The 17765-nt window shown below is 50.4% G+C and overlaps 1 protein-coding gene across 2 annotated transcripts; it reads right to left on the bottom strand.

The window, feature by feature from the left end:
* Positions 1-9793: 9793 nt before the first annotated feature.
* Positions 9794-17253, bottom strand: TTYH1 (tweety family member 1). 2 transcript variants are annotated; one of them, XM_036742541.1, is made up of 14 exons: positions 17039-17253; positions 15601-15788; positions 14418-14529; positions 13877-14097; positions 13603-13698; positions 13099-13171; positions 12902-12977; positions 12692-12747; positions 12144-12236; positions 11948-12040; positions 11119-11261; positions 10765-10810; positions 10470-10547; positions 9794-10131 (listed from the first exon to the last, which is right to left on the bottom strand). In XM_036742541.1, the coding sequence occupies exons 1-13, from the start codon at positions 17165-17167 to the stop codon at positions 10509-10511; spliced, it is 1365 nt and encodes a 454-aa protein (XP_036598436.1). In that variant the 5' UTR covers positions 17168-17253; the 3' UTR covers positions 9794-10131; positions 10470-10508. The 2 variants fall into 2 exon arrangements, with proteins under 2 accessions (XP_036598436.1, XP_036598435.1); XM_036742540.1 differs by lacking the exon at positions 10765-10810 and having other exon boundaries at positions 17039-17233.
* Between the last annotated feature and the right edge of the window lie 512 nt (positions 17254-17765).

Raw genomic sequence — 17765 nt, 5'->3', positions numbered from 1 at the left:
TTCTTTGGCATTTGTGGGTCAAGAAGTTTGGAAATTGCCACAGCTCAGTGATTCAGGGCCCTGAGGTCTGCTCCACCAGGTCTAATCCAACCTCATCTCTTCAGGGGTGGCCCATGTTGAGCTGGGCTCCACTCCCAGTAAGGTGCAATAGACTCTTCTCAGTGAGACCATCCAGGCTGTCTTGGGCTGCAGACTTGTTTCACTCTGTCATTTCGTGGGTCCTTTAGCTCTAGAATTTGTTTAGAGATATTTTTTACAGGTGTTTGGAGGGATTTGGGGGAGAGCTCAATTGAGTCCCTGTTTTCATGCTGCCATCTTGGCTCCACCCTTTCCCATTGGAAGGTTTATATGAACTGATAAGTGGCTGAGTTAAGCAGAACCTGAAGAGCCATAACTACAACAGTGTCTATGAAAAGATTACTAAAAGGAAGTTGAAGTCTAAGTAACTGAAAAACCAATCATGGTTCCAGAGGACGGATAGTAACCCAGACCTCCCCTTTGTGAACCCAGAGGGCAGAAGGGTGCATACACAGCCAAATGGGGTCACTATATCACTTGTTTTACTAGAATGGGAGTTGGATAAGGGCAACAATTAGCTTTGATATATCCAGAAATGACTGTGATGTAGAAACACGTCCCCCATTAAACTTGTAAAGAAAGAAAAAATTGGAGAGAGGGATCCATAAAACCTTGACATGCCAGAACACCAGGCAGAATCTGATAAGATGAAATTTTAGAGAAATAATGTCTTTACATTTTGATTTTTGTACAACCCACTTCATGAGCACAAGAGAATGACAGTTAACATCTACTGTAGCTTTTTAAGATTAGCAGAGTGCTTTATGTAAATGTGTTCTCATTGTATCCTCACAATAACCCTTGGAGGCAAGTGTTATTAATGTCTCCATTTTACACATAATGAACTGAGGCACAGAGAGTTTAAGTGATTTGCCCAGGGTCATACATCCTGGGGCAGGATTTGAACTTGTCTTCCTACTCCAAGTTTCATGATCTATGCTGTGCTCACAGCTAGGCAGCCATCTGCCTGAAAAAGAGCTGGGGTTCTTAGTGACTGTGAGCTGGCTTTATGTCAACAAAGCATTGTGGCAGCAAAGAAAGTCCAATCTTAGGATGCATTCAAGGAAACAGCATCCAGAAAATAAGGCCTATAAGATCTTAGGAGTGAAAGGGATCTCAGAAGCCATCCATATTGCAGTGGACAGGAGTGATGCCCAAAGAGATTCAAAATTTGGGATTTAGACCATATGTCCTCTAACTCCAAGCTGGACAGCCTTCTCCATCCCCTCCTCACTGTCTCTAAGGAGATGAAGTTCCTGTCCCTTGCCCAGGAGTTTTGTGTTCGGTTCTAGGCACCTCCTTTCAGGAAGGACATTGATGAACTGGAGAGGATCAGGGGGAAGATAACTGGAAAGGTGACACCTGTTCACCAAACAACATATGCCTCCTACGTTTGAGGCAGTGTGCTAGGTGCTAGGTATTTTTTTAAGGACCTTACATTTCATTAGAAACCTACAATAGATACACAAGTAAATGCAAAGCAGTTTCAAGAAAAGAGTCCCTACCCTATGGAGGTCAGGTGAAGGAACCAGGTTGGCTTGTCCGAAGGAGAAAAGTCAAGGGGGTCCCGAGAGCTGCCCATGAGTATTTGAAGGTGTGATACCGGAGTAGCCAGCTATTGCTGGAAAAACCCAAATTGTGATACCTGAGTAGCCAGCTATTGCTGAAAAAACCCTGCCCCCAGCCCCTAACTGTAAACCCCAGTCTGCATAAAAAACAGACTGAGTTCCTGCCATTTGGCAAGGGTCCTGGGCCCCTAAGACTCTTCTAAGGAATGTAAGCTAATTACCAGGAAAAGTCTAATTCCTAAAGATCTTCCTTTGGCTGAGTGGGCTCAGAGATGTCTCTATCTTATGTCAACAGACTGAGCTGGAACATCTCTCGGTCTGTCCATGGCCATTAAGGGTGGAAGCCTCGGCCCTAGACATTATCTTGAATTATATGACTTTTGCCTTACCTTGAGCCTTCCTAGCTTCAAGAGTTATGGCAAGATGGACACAGGGATCCTGGGTTGTAATTCCAGTTGACACTTTGTCAGCTATCTGATATGTTGTATTTACAATCTATTCAGGAGGTTCCTCTAACGTATCATGGTCATAAAAAGGGAAATAACACAGGCTTGCTGAGTCTGCAAAGTAACATATGTAAACTTCAAGAGATAATTAAGCACTGAACCCTGTATTCTCTATATAAACTGCCCTCTCGCTTCAAACGGGGCCATTTTGATTTGGGAGACTCTATTTCCCCAAACGGTCGCCGGCTAATAAACTTCTCCATTTTAAAACTTAAACTCCTGTTGTGTGTCTTGCTCGCTGTCGGTATAACGAAGGACATGCATGTGAAGGAGCAATTAGACATGTTTTCTTTGGCCCCAGAGGGCAGAGGGACAAGGGTTGTTTTTTTTGAGGGGGGGCAGGGGGCATATTCAGGCTTCAAGTCAGAAAAGAACGTGAAAAACCTTCCTATCACTAGAGTTAGAAGCAAGGCTGCCTTGAGAGGGAGTTGATTAGCCATGAGCGGTGGTCTTCAAGTAAAGTCTGGATGAGGTAAGGGCCACCACCGAGGGCCCCTGGCATACACAGGGGCAGTCTGCAGTGGTGCCCAGGGAACATCAGCTCCCCACAGGCCTGCCAGAAATCTCTCTGCAAGAACAAAGCATCTGGTGACTTCTTGGCATACTTCATGTTTGTTTCATCCTTAAAGAAGTGAACAAATTAATAAGGAAGCCTCCATTCTGCTCTGAGTCTCACCACAGTGGAGGAAATGGTCAGTAGGTTGGGAAAGATGGGAACCTTTTAGGGAGATCAGTGTTTCCCCTCAGAATTTGTTAGAAAAGGAGAGGAAAGCCAGATAGTCTGAAAGACACCTTAAATTTAGGGAGGGGTTTTTTGGTGGTCCTGGGCAATGATAGGGTCTGCAGAACTAAAACTCCAAGGTGTGGTTAGATTAGCATGGATGGGTGGTGGGAAGGTCTTCAGAATGAAATTCCAAGAGAAACAGTCCCAGTGAGGAAGAAAAGGGAGGTGTTTTCTAAATATACCAGTCTGGCTTCACAAGGAACTTAACTGACCAATTTGGATTTTAAAAAGATGTGTGGAATGTCAAGGAGGGAGGATGGATTTAGCAGTGGGGCATGGGCTGATAAGAATATCCAGAGGGTCAAAATTCAGAATGAGGAAAGCCAAGTAGTAGAAGGAAAATCCGTCTGGAGTTTTGTCTTTAGTTACCTTGGGCATGGGGTGGGGGAAGACAGATGTTAAAGGAGGGGCCAGACCAAAGATGGAGTGAAGGAAGAGTGGCTCAGTTCTTTATTTTGTCTGGGGTTTTGTTCCTCCCAAGAAAAAAGATCTTTTGACAAGAAAGGACAGACCTGAAGAGTGCCCTTGTCAAGTTCAAGTCATCAGGCCAGAGGAAGTAAATCTTCGGATCCTGAAAGAATTGGTAGCTACCTTTGAAAGATGATGGAGGATGGGCATGATCCTGAAAGAAGAAGAAGAAAAATGGCCCAATTTTCAAGAAAGGAAAAAAAAAACACCTAAGTCTGTAATTGGACTTTGATTCCTGGTCAGATTCTAGAATGGATCATTAGGAAAGAGCCCTTAGCAAGGAAGTGGTGACTGCAGTGATTCAGGATAGCTTCTTTTCAGAACAGCTCTGACCAGCCTCCCTTCATTTTCTTTTTGATAGGCCTACTAGACTATCAGGAGAATGCTGGAGAGAGAATTTATTGCATTTTAGCAAAGTGTCATTCGAAGTCTCTCAGCTGTTATGTGGATTAGATGAGAGATGTGACCTGGCCACTGGTTGGATGGCAGCAGTAAGGGTTCAATGCCAACTTGGAAAAAGGTCTCTCGAGGCTCCTGGAACCTGGGCTGGTCCATACATTGTTGAACATTGTGGTCAGTGATTGGGTTAACATGCCTGGTTTGGCACAGTTGGCATGCTTGCTATTCATGTGTAGGATGGAAAGTTAGCCCACTGGATGAGAGTCCATATCTGGTGAGAAGGCAGAGAGGAATCTGCCCAATGAAATGTAAAAGGAATCGATGTAAATTCTGATGCTTTGGTTAAAAATAAAACTTCACCAGAAGGGGGAGGCATGACTAGTCAGCAGTCTGCCTGGTAAACATCTTTAGTGGGCTAGAGTGGACTACAAGCCCATTAGGGGCCAACAGTATGATATGACAACCTGAGAAACTAGTGTCCTCTTAAGCTGTTAGATGAGGCTTGGAGACAGTCCACTATTTACTGTGACAAGGTGTGACAAGGCCACCTGCCCTTGTTCGACCACCTCTGGATTGTTGTGCCCATGGCCTCAGTACCACACTTCAGGAAGGACATCGACAGGGGGATGAGCCCAGAAGAAGGCCATCAAGACCGTGAGGAAGGGCCCCAGGGTCATATCATTAAAAGATCATACCATAAAAAGATTTGAAGTAGCTGGGAATATATGGCCCAGAGAAGAAAAGACAGGGGAGGGGGGAACCTGAGAAATAGGGAGTCACCTTGTTCTGCTTGGTGTCTGGATTCAAAAAAATTTAAGTGGGTGGAAATGTGGAAACAAACATTTAGGTTTAGTGTCATGAAATACGTAACACTGAGAGCTGCCCCAGAGGGGAATGGGCTGCTCCAGGAGGTGGGGGCTTCTTTTTGACTGGGAGTCTGCTTATTTCTTGTTCAGGTAAAGGCTGGGCCAGATGCACTGAGGTCCCTTCAAGATGCTAGGACCTAAAGAGTTGGCCTGATGCTGCCTGTGGACGAGTGAGCGAGGCTACATGCCCCTGGCTAGGCTGGGAGCTGGGAGGGCAGAGGGGAAAAAGACCAGGCTCTGTGATGCACTAGTTGCACAATCCAGTCTGCTGAGTTGGCCAGATTGCTATTTCCACTGGTTCTCTTTGCCTTCCATCTCCTGCTAGATGCGGTGTGTCCTGAGGAAAGGCTCCTACCGGGCCAGGTCATGCATTTTCCATCTGCCCCAAAGCAACCACTTCCATCTGTGTCAGCACAAGGCATTTTCCACCTCCTGCTCCGACCCAGTCTCCCCAGTGGGATGTGGGGAGCCTTCAGCACAAAAAATAGCAGCCTTCCCTCACCTCCAAGCTTCCCATCTCCTTTGAGGGTAGAGGAGTGGTGCCCTCCACTCAGTGAGGAACATTCTCATACGTGGTCATACCTTTCACACACCAGTGCCTCTGATCTCCTGTAGGTTATCATTCAAACCCCATTCCTCACCCCCTACCAATTTCCATTCTCATCCTCCTCAATCCTTCCACCCCAACGTTTCATCCTAACTTCACCCAGCCTTTCCATTGTGCGCTCTGGAATGCAACAAACTCCCCTTCATCTTGAATCTGTCTCTCTCCCATTCCTACCCTGTACTAGCTCTTACTGAAACTTAGCTCTCCACTAATGGCAAAACCTCCCTGGCCATCATGTCCAGTGTTGGTTGCATTTTCACTCCTTCTCCTTAGCTTACTGGTTGAGGCAGGGGAGTTGGAATACTATACTCATCACTGCCACTTCTAGATTCTCCACCCCCTCCTTCATGCAGTAACCTCTCTTCTTTGAGATCCATGCTATTCACATCTACCACTCAATCAAAATTCTGGTAGCTGTTGTCTGCTGACTCCCAGGTCATTCCCCTCCCTTCCTCAATGCCTTCAATACCTGGCATGCAATTTTTCCTTCCTCCCCAATGAAGTCCTTCCCTCATACTAAGGGACTTCAGTACACATTGATTCTCTTTCAAATGCCCTAAGAAGGCAGCTCCTCAATCTGCTCCCTTTCCATGAGCTACCCCTCCACCCCACCTCAGCCGCACACAGAGATGGTCACACTCTTAATCTTGCCATTACTCACAAAGGTACCGAATCCATGGACAGGAATTCCAAAATCCACTTATCGACCGTCCCTCTCTTTAGCTTTCCACCTCTGCCTTGCCTTCCCATACATAACCCCACTTTTCATCCTCACTGTGACTTCTGATCCCTTGACCGCTCAATTTTCTCCTAGGACATCTTCCCTGCATTAGTCATTCTCTCTTCTCCCCATCTTGATTTCTTCGTGAACCAATTCAACTTTATACTATTCTCCTTTCTTAATTTCCTACCCCTCTTATCATATTTCCAGTTATGTCCAGCCAAGCGTTGGTTCACTCACCATTCATTGCCTTCACTGCTCCATACATACTGCTGAATGAAGGTGGAGAAAATCTGACTGGATCCACTACAGATTTATGTTACATAACCTCAAATGGTCCCTCCCTGCTGCCAGGCAATTCTACTATACTCCCCTTATCAACTCACTCTCCCACTCTTCATTGCAGCCCTTATAAAACTTTTCAAATGTCCCATGACTCCCCCTCTGCACACTCTCTCAGCTGAGAACTTTGAGTCATATTTTTACAGAAGAAAATTGAGACCATACGTCATGAATTCCCTCTTCTCCCTTCTTTCTCATCTGTCACTCAGGTGCCTTCTGGCCTTCCCTTCTCCTTGTTCCCTGTCTCACATGATGAAATGGCCTTGCCAAGGTTGACCCCTCTACTTCTCCAAGTAATCTCATTCCTTCTCATCTCCACCAGCGTTTCCCTTCTGTCATACATATTCTTTCACTTATCTTCAATTTCTTCTTCTCTACTGACTCATTTCCTACTGCCTACAAACTTGCCCATCCCCATCCTGAAAAAACCTTCACTTGATCCTTCCATCCCCCCATTGTCCTATATGTATTCTGCCCATTGTGACTAAACTCCTTGAAAAGACATCTACAATAGGGGCTTCCACTTTTCTCCCCTCTCACTAAACTAGCTTGGATCAGAGGAAGAGTGTAATCTCTAGCCTGTATTTCAGCATACCATTTGAATATGATGGAGATCCAAGCTAAATTACAGTACAGTTAGGTGGATTTAGACTGGTTAAATGATCAGAAGCAAAGAGTTTAATTAATGGATTGTCTCCCTTCAGAGTTACTAATGGTCTCTTAATTGCTAAATCTAATGGCCCTTTCTCACCCTCCAAACTATATGACCTCTCTGCAGTCTTTCACACTGTTTATCACTCTCTCTTCATTAATATTCTTCTCTCTAGGTTTTCAGGACACTCCTCTCTCCTGGTTCTCCCCCTACCTCTCTGACAACTCCTTCTCTGTCTCCTTTGCTTATCTTCATCCAGATCACACCTTCTAATTATAGGTGTCCCTTAGGATTCTGTCCTGAGGCCTCTTCTCTATACAATACTACTTCACTTGGATCTCATCAGGTCGCATGGATTTCAACTGCCGTCTCTGTGCTGATGATTCTCAAATCTATCCATCTTGCCCCAATCTTCCTGCTGATCTCCAATCTCAGATTCTCAGATCTCCAACTACCTTTCAGACATCTCGAATTGGATATCCAGTAGACATCTTAAACTCAATATGTCGAAAACAGAGCTCTTATCTTTGCCTCTAAACCCTTCCTCCCTCATATATTCTCTATGACTGCAGAGGGCAACACCATCCTCCCAGTCTCTCATACTCACAACCTAGGGGTCATCCTGGACTCATACTCTTATCCCCCATATCCAATCTTCTGCTAAGGCCTGTCAATTCTATCTTTGTACCAAGTCTCCCCTCTGACACTGCCCTCCTCCCCACCCCCCTCCCCAAAGACCCTTGTCTCTTCACACTTGATTTTTCCAATAACCTACATGAGGGTCTGTCCTCAAGTCTCTCTCCACTCCAATCCATCCTCCATTCAACCACTAAAGTGATTTTCCTAAAATGCAGGTATGATCGTGTCACCCATTTCCCCACCCCCAGAAAACTCCAGTGGCTTCCTATTGACTCCAGAAGCAAATACAAAATGTTCTGTTTGGCATTCAAGGCCCTTCATAACCTGCCCCTTCCTACCTTTCCGGTACTTTTGGATCCAGTGACACTGGCCTCTCTCAGCTCCAGGTATTCTCTCTGGCTGTCTCCCATGCCTAGGATGTTTCAACCACTCATCTCCCTGGCTTCCTTTAAGTCCCAACTAAAAATACCACCTTCCACAGGAAACTGTCCCCAACCCCTTTGAATCCCAATTCCTTCCTTCGGACCATTCTTTCCTTCTTATCTTGTATATAGTTTGCTTTGTATTTATTTGCTTGCATGTTGTCTGTCCCATTAGATTGTGAGCTCCATGAGGACAGGAACTGTCTTTTGCCTCTTTTCCTATCACCAGCATTTAACACAGTGCCTGGCATACAGTAGGTGCTTAATAAAGGATTATTGATTAATTGATTCTACCTCCTTCCACTTGCACAGGCTTTCCCTCTTGCCTTTTGGAATCCTTCACTTCCTCTGAGGCTTGGCTCCTGTGTAAAGTCATTCTTGGTCCCTCTGGTGGTTCACACTGTCCTCCTTAAATTTTCCTGTTTGTGGGCTGTGTCCCCCAGAAGAGGATAAGCTCCTTGAGGACAGAGACTTTAATCCCTAATTCTAGTACAGTGTCCTTAAAAGAGTAGGTATTTTGAAATATTCCAATCAATTGATCCACGAAACATTAAACACATACTCTTTGTCAGGCACTGTGTTGAGTGCTGAAAATATATCCAATGGATCATAGTACTGGAGCTGATGGGGACTGCATAGACCATATAGCCCAACCCTCATTTCACAAATGAAGAGACTAAGGCCCAGGAAAGTAAAATTGCTTCCCTGAGGTCACACTAGTAGTGCCAGAAGGATTTGAATCTGTGTTCTACTAATTTCAGAGCCAGAGCTCCAAGCAGGCCCCCAGGCCCTGAGCCTCCCTAAGCAGGGAGTCAATCAATAACCATTTGTTAATTGCCCACTAGGCACCTAAGTGCTGAAGACACAAATCGAAATTTAAAACACTTCCTGTCTATAAGAAGCAGGAATTCTACCAGGGCCATGCTGGGCCCTTTCTGTCCCCCGACTAAAGCAACGGACCTGATGGTAGAAACTCAAGGGGAACAGGAGGAGACCCAGACCTTGTTTTTGTCCAAAGGTGAAGAAGGGTAAAGGGATTTGGAGATCTGGATCCAGTCCTGGGCATGATGGGTGCTTAAGGGGTCAGAAAGGAATGAGACTTGGGGCCTACATATGCTGGGCAGTGGAGAGGGACAGAAAGAATTAGGCAGATCCTTGGCTGGGACTGAGGGTGGGAAGGAAGGAGGGAAGGAAATGGAGATCTGCTGGGCTTTGAGGGCACAGAGAGATTCGTGACTGGAGCTCGGAGTAGGATACCAAAGGGGGAATGGCTGAGGAACTGAGATTCGCCCCCTTGGGAGCCACCAACAGGGTGCAAGCTAGCTGTATAAGCTGATTTTGAACACCTGGATAGGGTGAATGTAGGTGGACACTGGCGACACCTTAAAAGGCCCATTGTGATTATCTAATCCGACACCCTCATTTTGCAAGTAGAGAAACTGAGACTCAGTGTATCTTGGTGGTTTGCCTATGCTCAAAAAATTAGTAGCAGACCCAGCATTGAAACCCATGCTCTCTGCCTCCATATCCAGTTGTGTTTACCCCAGAGCACACTCTGAAGAATCCCATTACCTTGTATAGTCCCTGCCAGTGAAGGTATGAGAGCCACTTGATGGTGAAATTTCTTTTGCTAGGAAGGAACAGTGTCTCTCAATAGGTGGGCTTCCTGGAGGAGGTGGAATTGGGGTTGAGCCTTGATGGTCGGACAGAAACCAAAGAACGGCTCCAGACACATATAAAATAAAGTCTTCTTTTTTATTTCAAATCAGAGTTAGTGGTGCTGGTTCTAAGCACAAGGAGCTCTGGGCCCAGGGGCTGGAACAAATGGTCCAGGGGGAGGTTCTCCAGGGCAGCTGCTCCCAGGAGGGCCCTGAGCTTCCTGGCTCTCATCCTGGCTGGGATCTCTGGGCCCAAGCCTTGAATGTTGGTTAGGGAAGGACAGGGAATTATCTTCTGGTCACTTCCTCAGGGCAGAAAGGACTCAGACTCCTGAGCCAGGCAGAGTGTGGCAGTGTTAGTCATCATAGCTAGAAGAATCCTGGCAGGGAAGGGGAAACTTCTCTGGTGGGTGGACGGTTCCTAGGGATGAAGAGAGACACAGAGGGGGTGTAAGGGCTGAGACAGTGATATGGATGGTGGTCAGTGAGCTCAAGAGACAGAAAGATGGGAGGGAAGGCCAAGAGACTGAGCAATGTACAGAGAGTAATGGAGAGAGAGACTGAGGGTTGGTCAGAATGGCTAGAGAGACAGAGGGATGGATAGAGAAGCTGATGGAGAAAGGGACAGATGAGATTTGGGATGGAAGATAGGCTAAGTGACAGAAGGATGGGCAAAGAGACCAGCTACAGAGGGATATGTTAGAAGCAATCCAGGGTGAAAATGGGCCATGAGGCATAGGGGAAGGGAAAGTGGCTCACCAGAGGTGGGGGTAGCAGACCCAGCCCAAGGAGGGAGTCTCAGATGGACGACTGCCACTGGACAAAGCGTTTTGATTCCTGTTGGCCCAGAGAAGGAGAGAAAGTTAATAAAGCACTTCAGGAGATGCTCTCCCCTAGCCCAGCCCCTAGCCCCTGCCCCATAGGGACTCCAGCAGGGTATAGCCCTCAGTCTCTGCCCCCTCAAACACAGACATGCATCTGATGCCCCTTCTTCCCCTTCTCCCCCACAGCGCATGCCCGCCTGGGAGCCCAGGTGTCCAAGTGCCCCACATGCCTGAGGGTTGAAGGGATCGTCATCTTCTGGATCGTCATAGTCGTCACTGGGGGGAGCGGGGCACAGAGCTGGGAAGGTGGCAGGAGGGGAAGTTCCCTCCCCTTCTGACAGATGGGCATCCCCAGAATACTGTGTTCCCCTCCCAGACCCCTGTGTACCCTCCACCTAACTGCCTGGCAGTCTGATGAGTCCTATACACCCCTAATCTCCCCCTTCCTCTTTTAGGGGAACCTCCCTAAAAAGGCCCCTTTAGCATCTTATAGGGAATGATTGGGGCTCTGTCCAAGGTCCTGCACTTGGGGAACCTACCCAACTCAGCCACCCTCTCCCAGTCTCCCACTTCCAGTTGCTTACCTGGGTGGGAAGTGGGCCCAGGCACCAGGCAGGCTGCACAAAGCCGTGGCCAGAGCCAGGGCAGACAGCAGGGAGAAGAGGAGCAGGAAGAGGAGGCCCTCCATGGAGTCCTCACACAAGCCCCGCAATGCTGCCCCATAGTCCTGGGGGCAGGGGGCCAGAGCAGGCATCAGCAGGGTTGACTCCTTCCAACCCCCCACCCACTGATCAATTGGCTGCTTGATTTCTCCCACCCCAGCAAAGGGAGTCAGGCAGAGAAACAGTTTGGGGCTGTTAACTGAGAGACCCACATTCGAGTCCCTGTCTGACTCTTGACTCACTGTTTGACCTTGTTGAGGCCCTGCCCTGCATTGGGCCTCAGTCTCCTCATTTGTACAATGAGGATCGCCAAAGGTTCATCTGACATTTTAGGATTCCCAGTATTTACTGAGTCCAGGAGAAGTCAGAGTAGGGGAGAGATCACATGCATCTCATTGCAGAAGTCCAGGAAGGCTTCCTAAGGAGTGGGTCACCTGAATTGGGCAGGGGAAGATTTGGAGCTGAAGGGAGGGGAGGTAGAAGGGGTTGCCTTCTGTGGACTGTGAAGTCCAGGGGGCTTCACAGGAGAACAGGATGGAGAGGAAGGCAGGGGCTAGACTGAGGTGACCTCAAAGGATAGGGCAAGGAGGCAGAAGTGATTCCTACTTGGAGGAGAGGGGAGGTAGATGTAGGAAGCAGCTCTGGACCTAGGGCAGGAGAGATGGGTGTGGGGGAGCTGAGCCCAGAGGCTTCCAGAGAAGACAGGAGGAGAGCATAACTGGAAAAGGAATGAGGCAGAAGGCTTGGTCACCTTGTGCAGCCCTCGGCAGTGCAGCAGCGCCACCAGCTGGTGGAAGTTCCCCTCCGTCACGTTCAGCATCTCTTCCAGGGCCAACAGCGGCTTCTGCCTCCAGTCCAGAAGGGGTTAATGCTCAATCTAGAGGGCCCTGCCCTCTCCCACAGACCCCTCCCTATTCAGCCCCTCCGCCAGGAGGGTCCCCACTGACCTGGGCCGCTGGGAATTGGGGAACTGCCTCACGTTCCAGCCCCTGGAGCTGGGAGTAGATGCTGGCCAGAGACCGCTGGGACAAGGTCAGCCTCTAGGGGAGGTGGTGAGTGTGGGGAGGGAGGCCAACACCTGGGTCCTCTCACCCACTCAGAATGCCTCCGTTTCAAGACCCAGAAATCCCAGTCCTGTCACCCATTCTTAGAGACAACATTAGGAACTCAGAAATCTGCATCCTTATCCCCTTTACTCTGGAGACCCAGGTGTCCAGGCCCCACTGCCCTATAACTCTATAAAGACCCAAGGAAATTATAGAAGTTTCAGAAATTACAACTCTTATAAGGCCCTTATAAGGCAGAGGAGTTTGGTCCAACTCAGACCCACAATACTCAAGCCATCCCAGGGGCTTCTAAAAGATGCATTTGTCACCTCCCACATTGGGGGAGGTGGAGGGGAAACCCAGGAAGGAAAAGAGAAATGAGGGCCTCTTAACCTTGCTCCTCTTTGAGGCTTCAGACCCCACACTCACACTTTGGCCTGGAGACTCACCTCTTGGAAGGGATTGGAAACCACCTGGTTGCAGAGGAAGTAATAGTGGAGGATTTCTGTAGAGGAGCAGGAGGAGGAAGAGAGAGGAAGAGGGAGGAAGAAGAGAGAGAGAAAAGCAGAAACAGAGAGATAGAGACAGAGAACACCCAGTGAGCCTAGGGGCAGACTGAGAGCAGCTGGCACTCAAACCTAAGGTTGTCCTCTTCTTACCTGGATTTAGGCCAGTTTCTTCCCTAGTTAGGTTCAGGACATAGGGGTCAGGACTAGAGCAAAAATCACTGAGACCCTGAGAAAGGGTGGGGAAGGAAGAGAAGGGAGTTGCTTGGATTCAAACTCAAGAGACTGGACTCCGAGCCCCCTCTTCTGGACCCAGGAATCCTGACCCCCCCCCAGTCTCAGATACTCACCACAGCAGCAGCAGCCTCTAGCCCCATGGATCCCCAACTCAGCACGAGAACCAGCAAGCTCATGACTGTCATGCTAGTGAAGAAAGGAAATATTCATCCCAATTTTCCTACCAATCTTCTTCCTTGTCCCAAAGTCCTGATGAAATTCTCTCCAAAACTAGATCCTTCCCAGTTCACCACCTAGAACTACCTATGCCTGTGGACAGCTCCATGGCGCTGAAGGGGCCAGTTGGTATCCCCTGGGTATCTTCTGAGCCACTATCTGGGACAGCTCCATGGTGCTGAACACTTTACCCCTAAGCCTGGGATGGTGAGAGACTCCCTAAGGTCCCTCCAGCTCAACACATAGGTTCCCTCTTTGGGGCCCCAATCTGTGGAGAGCTCCATGTTAATAAAGGGGTCCATTTAAAGAGGTACCCCTCAGGTAATGAGAGACCCCAGCAGGAGACTCCAAGCTCTGACTCTGGAAATAGCTGATGAAGTGAGGGGAGTTGGCAAACTTACACAATCACAAGCCATTTGCTTTGCTTAGCCAGCCCAAGGAGAGTAAAGAGGCAGACAAGGAGATCAAGGAGCAGGAGGAGAATGTAGGCCAGCCACCTAAGGAGGAGGACATGGAAGGGAAAAGTTAGGATGAGTCTGGGTTTGAATCCCAGGTTTGTCCCAACTTCCTGTGCCACTTGGGGTCAATCACTGCCCCTCTCTGGGCACTGTGCTCCCCATGAATACAATGGATGTCTCCCACCCATGACGCTGGTGACCCCACCTTGGCCCACACCTGTACTCCTCCACAAAGGAGACACTTTCAGCCACCCGAATTGGGCTCAAGGGCACACCCCTCCAGAAAGCCAGTTCTCCCAGCTGCTGGGCCACAGCCTCAGCCTGCCTCCGGGCACCCCGGGCAGCTGCCACCAGTTCTGTCCTCGAGGCCATCACCTCCTCCAGAGTGGTCAGCTCAGACCTAACTGCGGAGCCCAGGCGTTCCACTGTTTCTGAAACCTGGAGCACAGAAGACACAGCCAGGAGAGGGTTTTGGTGCCTGGGGCTCAGGAAAAGCAGAAAGGACAGCGATTTGGGGATAACTGCAGATGTCTGGGGATGAGTAAAGTCCTTGACTAAATAAAATGACCCCCATGGAAGGCTCTGACGAGAAGCAGATTGGTCTGTTGGCTAGCTTGGGTGGAAACACAGGCTGTGGCTGGACATTCCAGCCCCTTTGGCTTGGTCTGGGGAGGAGTAGAGACCCTGCGTGAGGACAGCCTCTGTGGCTGTTTCTGGGGTTCCCCCCAACACATATGTCAGGATGAGGATGCCCTCACCAGCCGGTCGATAGAGCTGAGCGTATGGTTGGCATGCAGGAGGGAGAAGCTGAGCTGGGACACCCCATCGCTGGTCTCACTGTTGCCATAGAAACCGAGCCCGATACCAGCGCTGGGAGGGGAGGGATTGGGTAGAGGATGGTTCAGCCCATCTCCCGTGGCCTCCCCATCCTCTCCACCCCCTCTTCTCTAGTTCCAATGGTACAGCCCGTGGGAACCTGCCTCCCTCGGCCTGGGTTGCTGAGGCAACAGGAAGGGCTCACTCCCCCTGCCAGGGCTGTGGAGGAGAGGAAGGAGAGGTGGGAACAGGATGAACTCATTGTGATGCAAATGAAGGGGTTAACCCCTTGCAGCCCAGTAAGCCTCCAACAGCTCCTGTCCTGAAGCTCCACCCCTCAGGGAGCAGGTCTGCCATGACAGCCAGGCCCCCTGCAGATCCAGGCATGACCTCTGCCCCAGCCTCCTCCTTCTAGAGGACCCAGGCTGGCCCTTCCCTAGAGGCCCCGACCCCTTAGGGGACCCAGGCGGCTGGAGCCCCCAGTCAGGGAGAGACACAGAGCCCTCATTGTGGACTGGACTCCTTCCCTCCTTTCCCAGGGTCCGGCCCCCTTCAGTTCCCCAGAGTCCATTGTCCTCGTCCCATTCCATACAAAGGCCCCTTGTTCATTCTCATCCCCCCCATCCCAGGCTGTGCCACTGCCTCCTGGGGTCTTTGTCCCCCTGGCCCCCACCCTTTCCAAAGGATGGGACTCTGGTATCTGGGGCCCTTAGCACTTCCCCTGTCCCCAAAGGAGCTGGTTCTGAGCTGAGGGGGCTGGAGAAGGCTTCTAAGACCCTGCTCAGGGGGCCTGGGGAGCTCTTCAGTGTTTAGTGATGGGCATCAAGAATCCTTCAAAACTCTGTTATGGACCTGGGGGAATCCTTCAAGGCTTTGTTATATAGGGGACCAGGAGGTCTTCAAGGCCTTCCTCTAAGGCTCTATTGGGGAGCTGGGGAAGGCCCTTGAGGCTCTCTTGTAGAGGCTGGCAGACAAAGGCTGTTATAAGGAGAGGAGGGAAGCCTTGGAGGCTCTGCTGGGGGCAGGGGGGAGGGGGCTGGGAGAGCCCTTCAGGGCCCCATTCCTGGGGCTGGGCAGCTCTTCTAGGAGTCCCCAGCCCCTCCCCATCCACGGGGTCCCAGGTACCAGCCAAGGAGAAGGGCAGCCACACAGCTCCAGGTGACACAGCCTCCTCCATCTGGAGAGCCTGAGGCTTCCGGGGGACCAGCCTTGGGCCTGCGGCAACGACAGCAGGATCGGAGTAGGTAGAGTCCCAGAACAAGCAGGTTCACAGCCAGGCCCAGCCCAGCCAAAGCCGCCACCAGCAGCAAGGCCTGAGAAGAGGGAGGAGGGAGGGTCCACAAAGCTTGCTGATGGACCTGCGGCAGACCAGTACCCCTCACTATCCCTATCTGGAGAATGGGGTGGGGGGTAACTTCATGGAAGTAGGAGCCTGAGCTGGATTTCATGTCTGTGTACCTGTGACCCTGGATGGACAGTGGGCAGTGAAGCTCCAGGTGTGACTGTCCTTCCCTGTGAGAGTGAGAAGCAGCTCCCAAAGTGAAGAGAGTCCTGACTCAGACCTGAGAATGTGTGAGCTGCAGACCTCACTGTCCGCAGTCAGATAGGTTTAGACATCACTGATCTCCTGGCATCCTGGGACCATGGTGCTTGGCCAGTTACAGGGACGGGGTGGTGCCTGCTGCTGTGTGACTAAACTTTAGGACAGGAGGATGGGAAAGCATGGGTTTGTGTCTGGTTATTTCAAATTGTGACTCCTTGAATCACTGGCTCTGTGTGTGTGTGAATCTCCATGTGTGAGTGTGAAACTGAGTATAACCACATATGTGACTGTGTGTGGCTGTGAGACCATGTCTGTGTGTGTCCAGGTATGAAGTGTGTGCGTGTGTGTGTGTGCGTGTGTGTGTGTGTGTGTGTGTGTGTGTGTGTGTGTATGTGTGTGGCTATGATCATGATCATTGCTGGCTGGGAGCCTGTCCCTGTGAAGATCTCTATGTGTGTGGCTGTGTCTATATGTGCCTGCATGCAAGTAAGTGTGTGACAGCCTGGTGGGGGGGGCCCTCCCAGCTTTTCATTTCTTTCCCTGTGACCTAAATAGTTCAGCATTCACTGCCTGGCTCCCTCTTCCCTGGAGCCTCTGGGGGCCCTTGAGCCAACCAGACTAGCCTCAGCCACCCTCCCAATTAGCCTGGACTAATTAATAGCCTCAGAGGACCCACTAGCCCCTGCTATCATGACCCTCCCCCAGCTCCCCCCAGACACATATTCAGGTCTCCCACATCCACCCAGAAACATCCCAATGCTTCCATTTCTACCTTCCCTCCCCCAAGGGACCCAGGTTTCTGTCTCCCAGCCCTTTCCTATGCCATGGGGGTCCTAGGTGCCTGATCTCCCTGTGCTCTCGTCTCAGGGACCAAAATGCCCCTGCCCCTAACCTCAACCCCCTCTGGGAGGAGGCATGCCCTCCCTCACTCCCTCAGGGCCCCAGGTGTCCCCTCAGCTCCTCCCTTTCACAAAGACCCCCCCAGTCCTGCCCCCTCCAGGATCCCTGTGTCCTCCACACCTGCTGGTAGTCCTGTTCCTGGGGGGCAAAGGTGCTGGCCACAGGTCGGAGCTGAAAGTTGGTGTGGGGTACCTGGTGGAGCAGGTGGACCCAGCCTGAGGGCCGGAAGCCCGGGGGTGGCCCCCCCATGGCCTCCTGGCCCCCAGAACTGCTCCGGGCGGGATGTGCTGTGGAGCTGAGGAGATGGCCCTGGAGGAGAAGGCAGAGAAGGCAGAGGAGGAGGAGAAAACGGCAAGGGTTGGGGGGAGATTTGGGGAGTGGGAGGTGCCAGCTCTTGGGTGGGAGGGGCCAGGGCTCCCCCTGGTGGCCACTGGAGGTTTCACACCTAGCTGGAATGACCAGCAGGGAACCAGGGACTCCTGTCTCCCCAAATATCCTAGGGGAGAGATGGAGACTGGGGTAGGAGGGAGTCATGCTAGCAGAGGAGAGATTTGAGGCCTCAGAAGGGATTGTCTTGAGAAAGATGGAGATTAGTCAGAGATGGGGGGGATCCCTCCCAAGAATACCCCCTTCACAATATCCTACACTCATTGGGGGGATACTGCCCTTAGGGGAATAGGGACCTAGCTTCAGGAAGGAGCTCCCGCCCCTGGAGAAGGAACTTTAGGGGAGATCCTACCCAGGGAGAGTCTTCAAGCCTGGGGGAAGCCTTCAAGGCTCTATTATGGGCCAAGTCGGAGAGGCTTTCAAGGTCCTGTTATGAGGATGGCCAATGCCTTCAATGCTA

Source organism: Trichosurus vulpecula, chromosome 2 (assembly GCF_011100635.1).
Source record: "Trichosurus vulpecula isolate mTriVul1 chromosome 2, mTriVul1.pri, whole genome shotgun sequence".
NCBI lineage: Eukaryota > Metazoa > Chordata > Mammalia > Diprotodontia > Phalangeridae > Trichosurus > Trichosurus vulpecula.
Note: the sequence above shows the minus strand (reverse complement) of the source record. Positions and strands in the feature narration are given on the sequence as shown.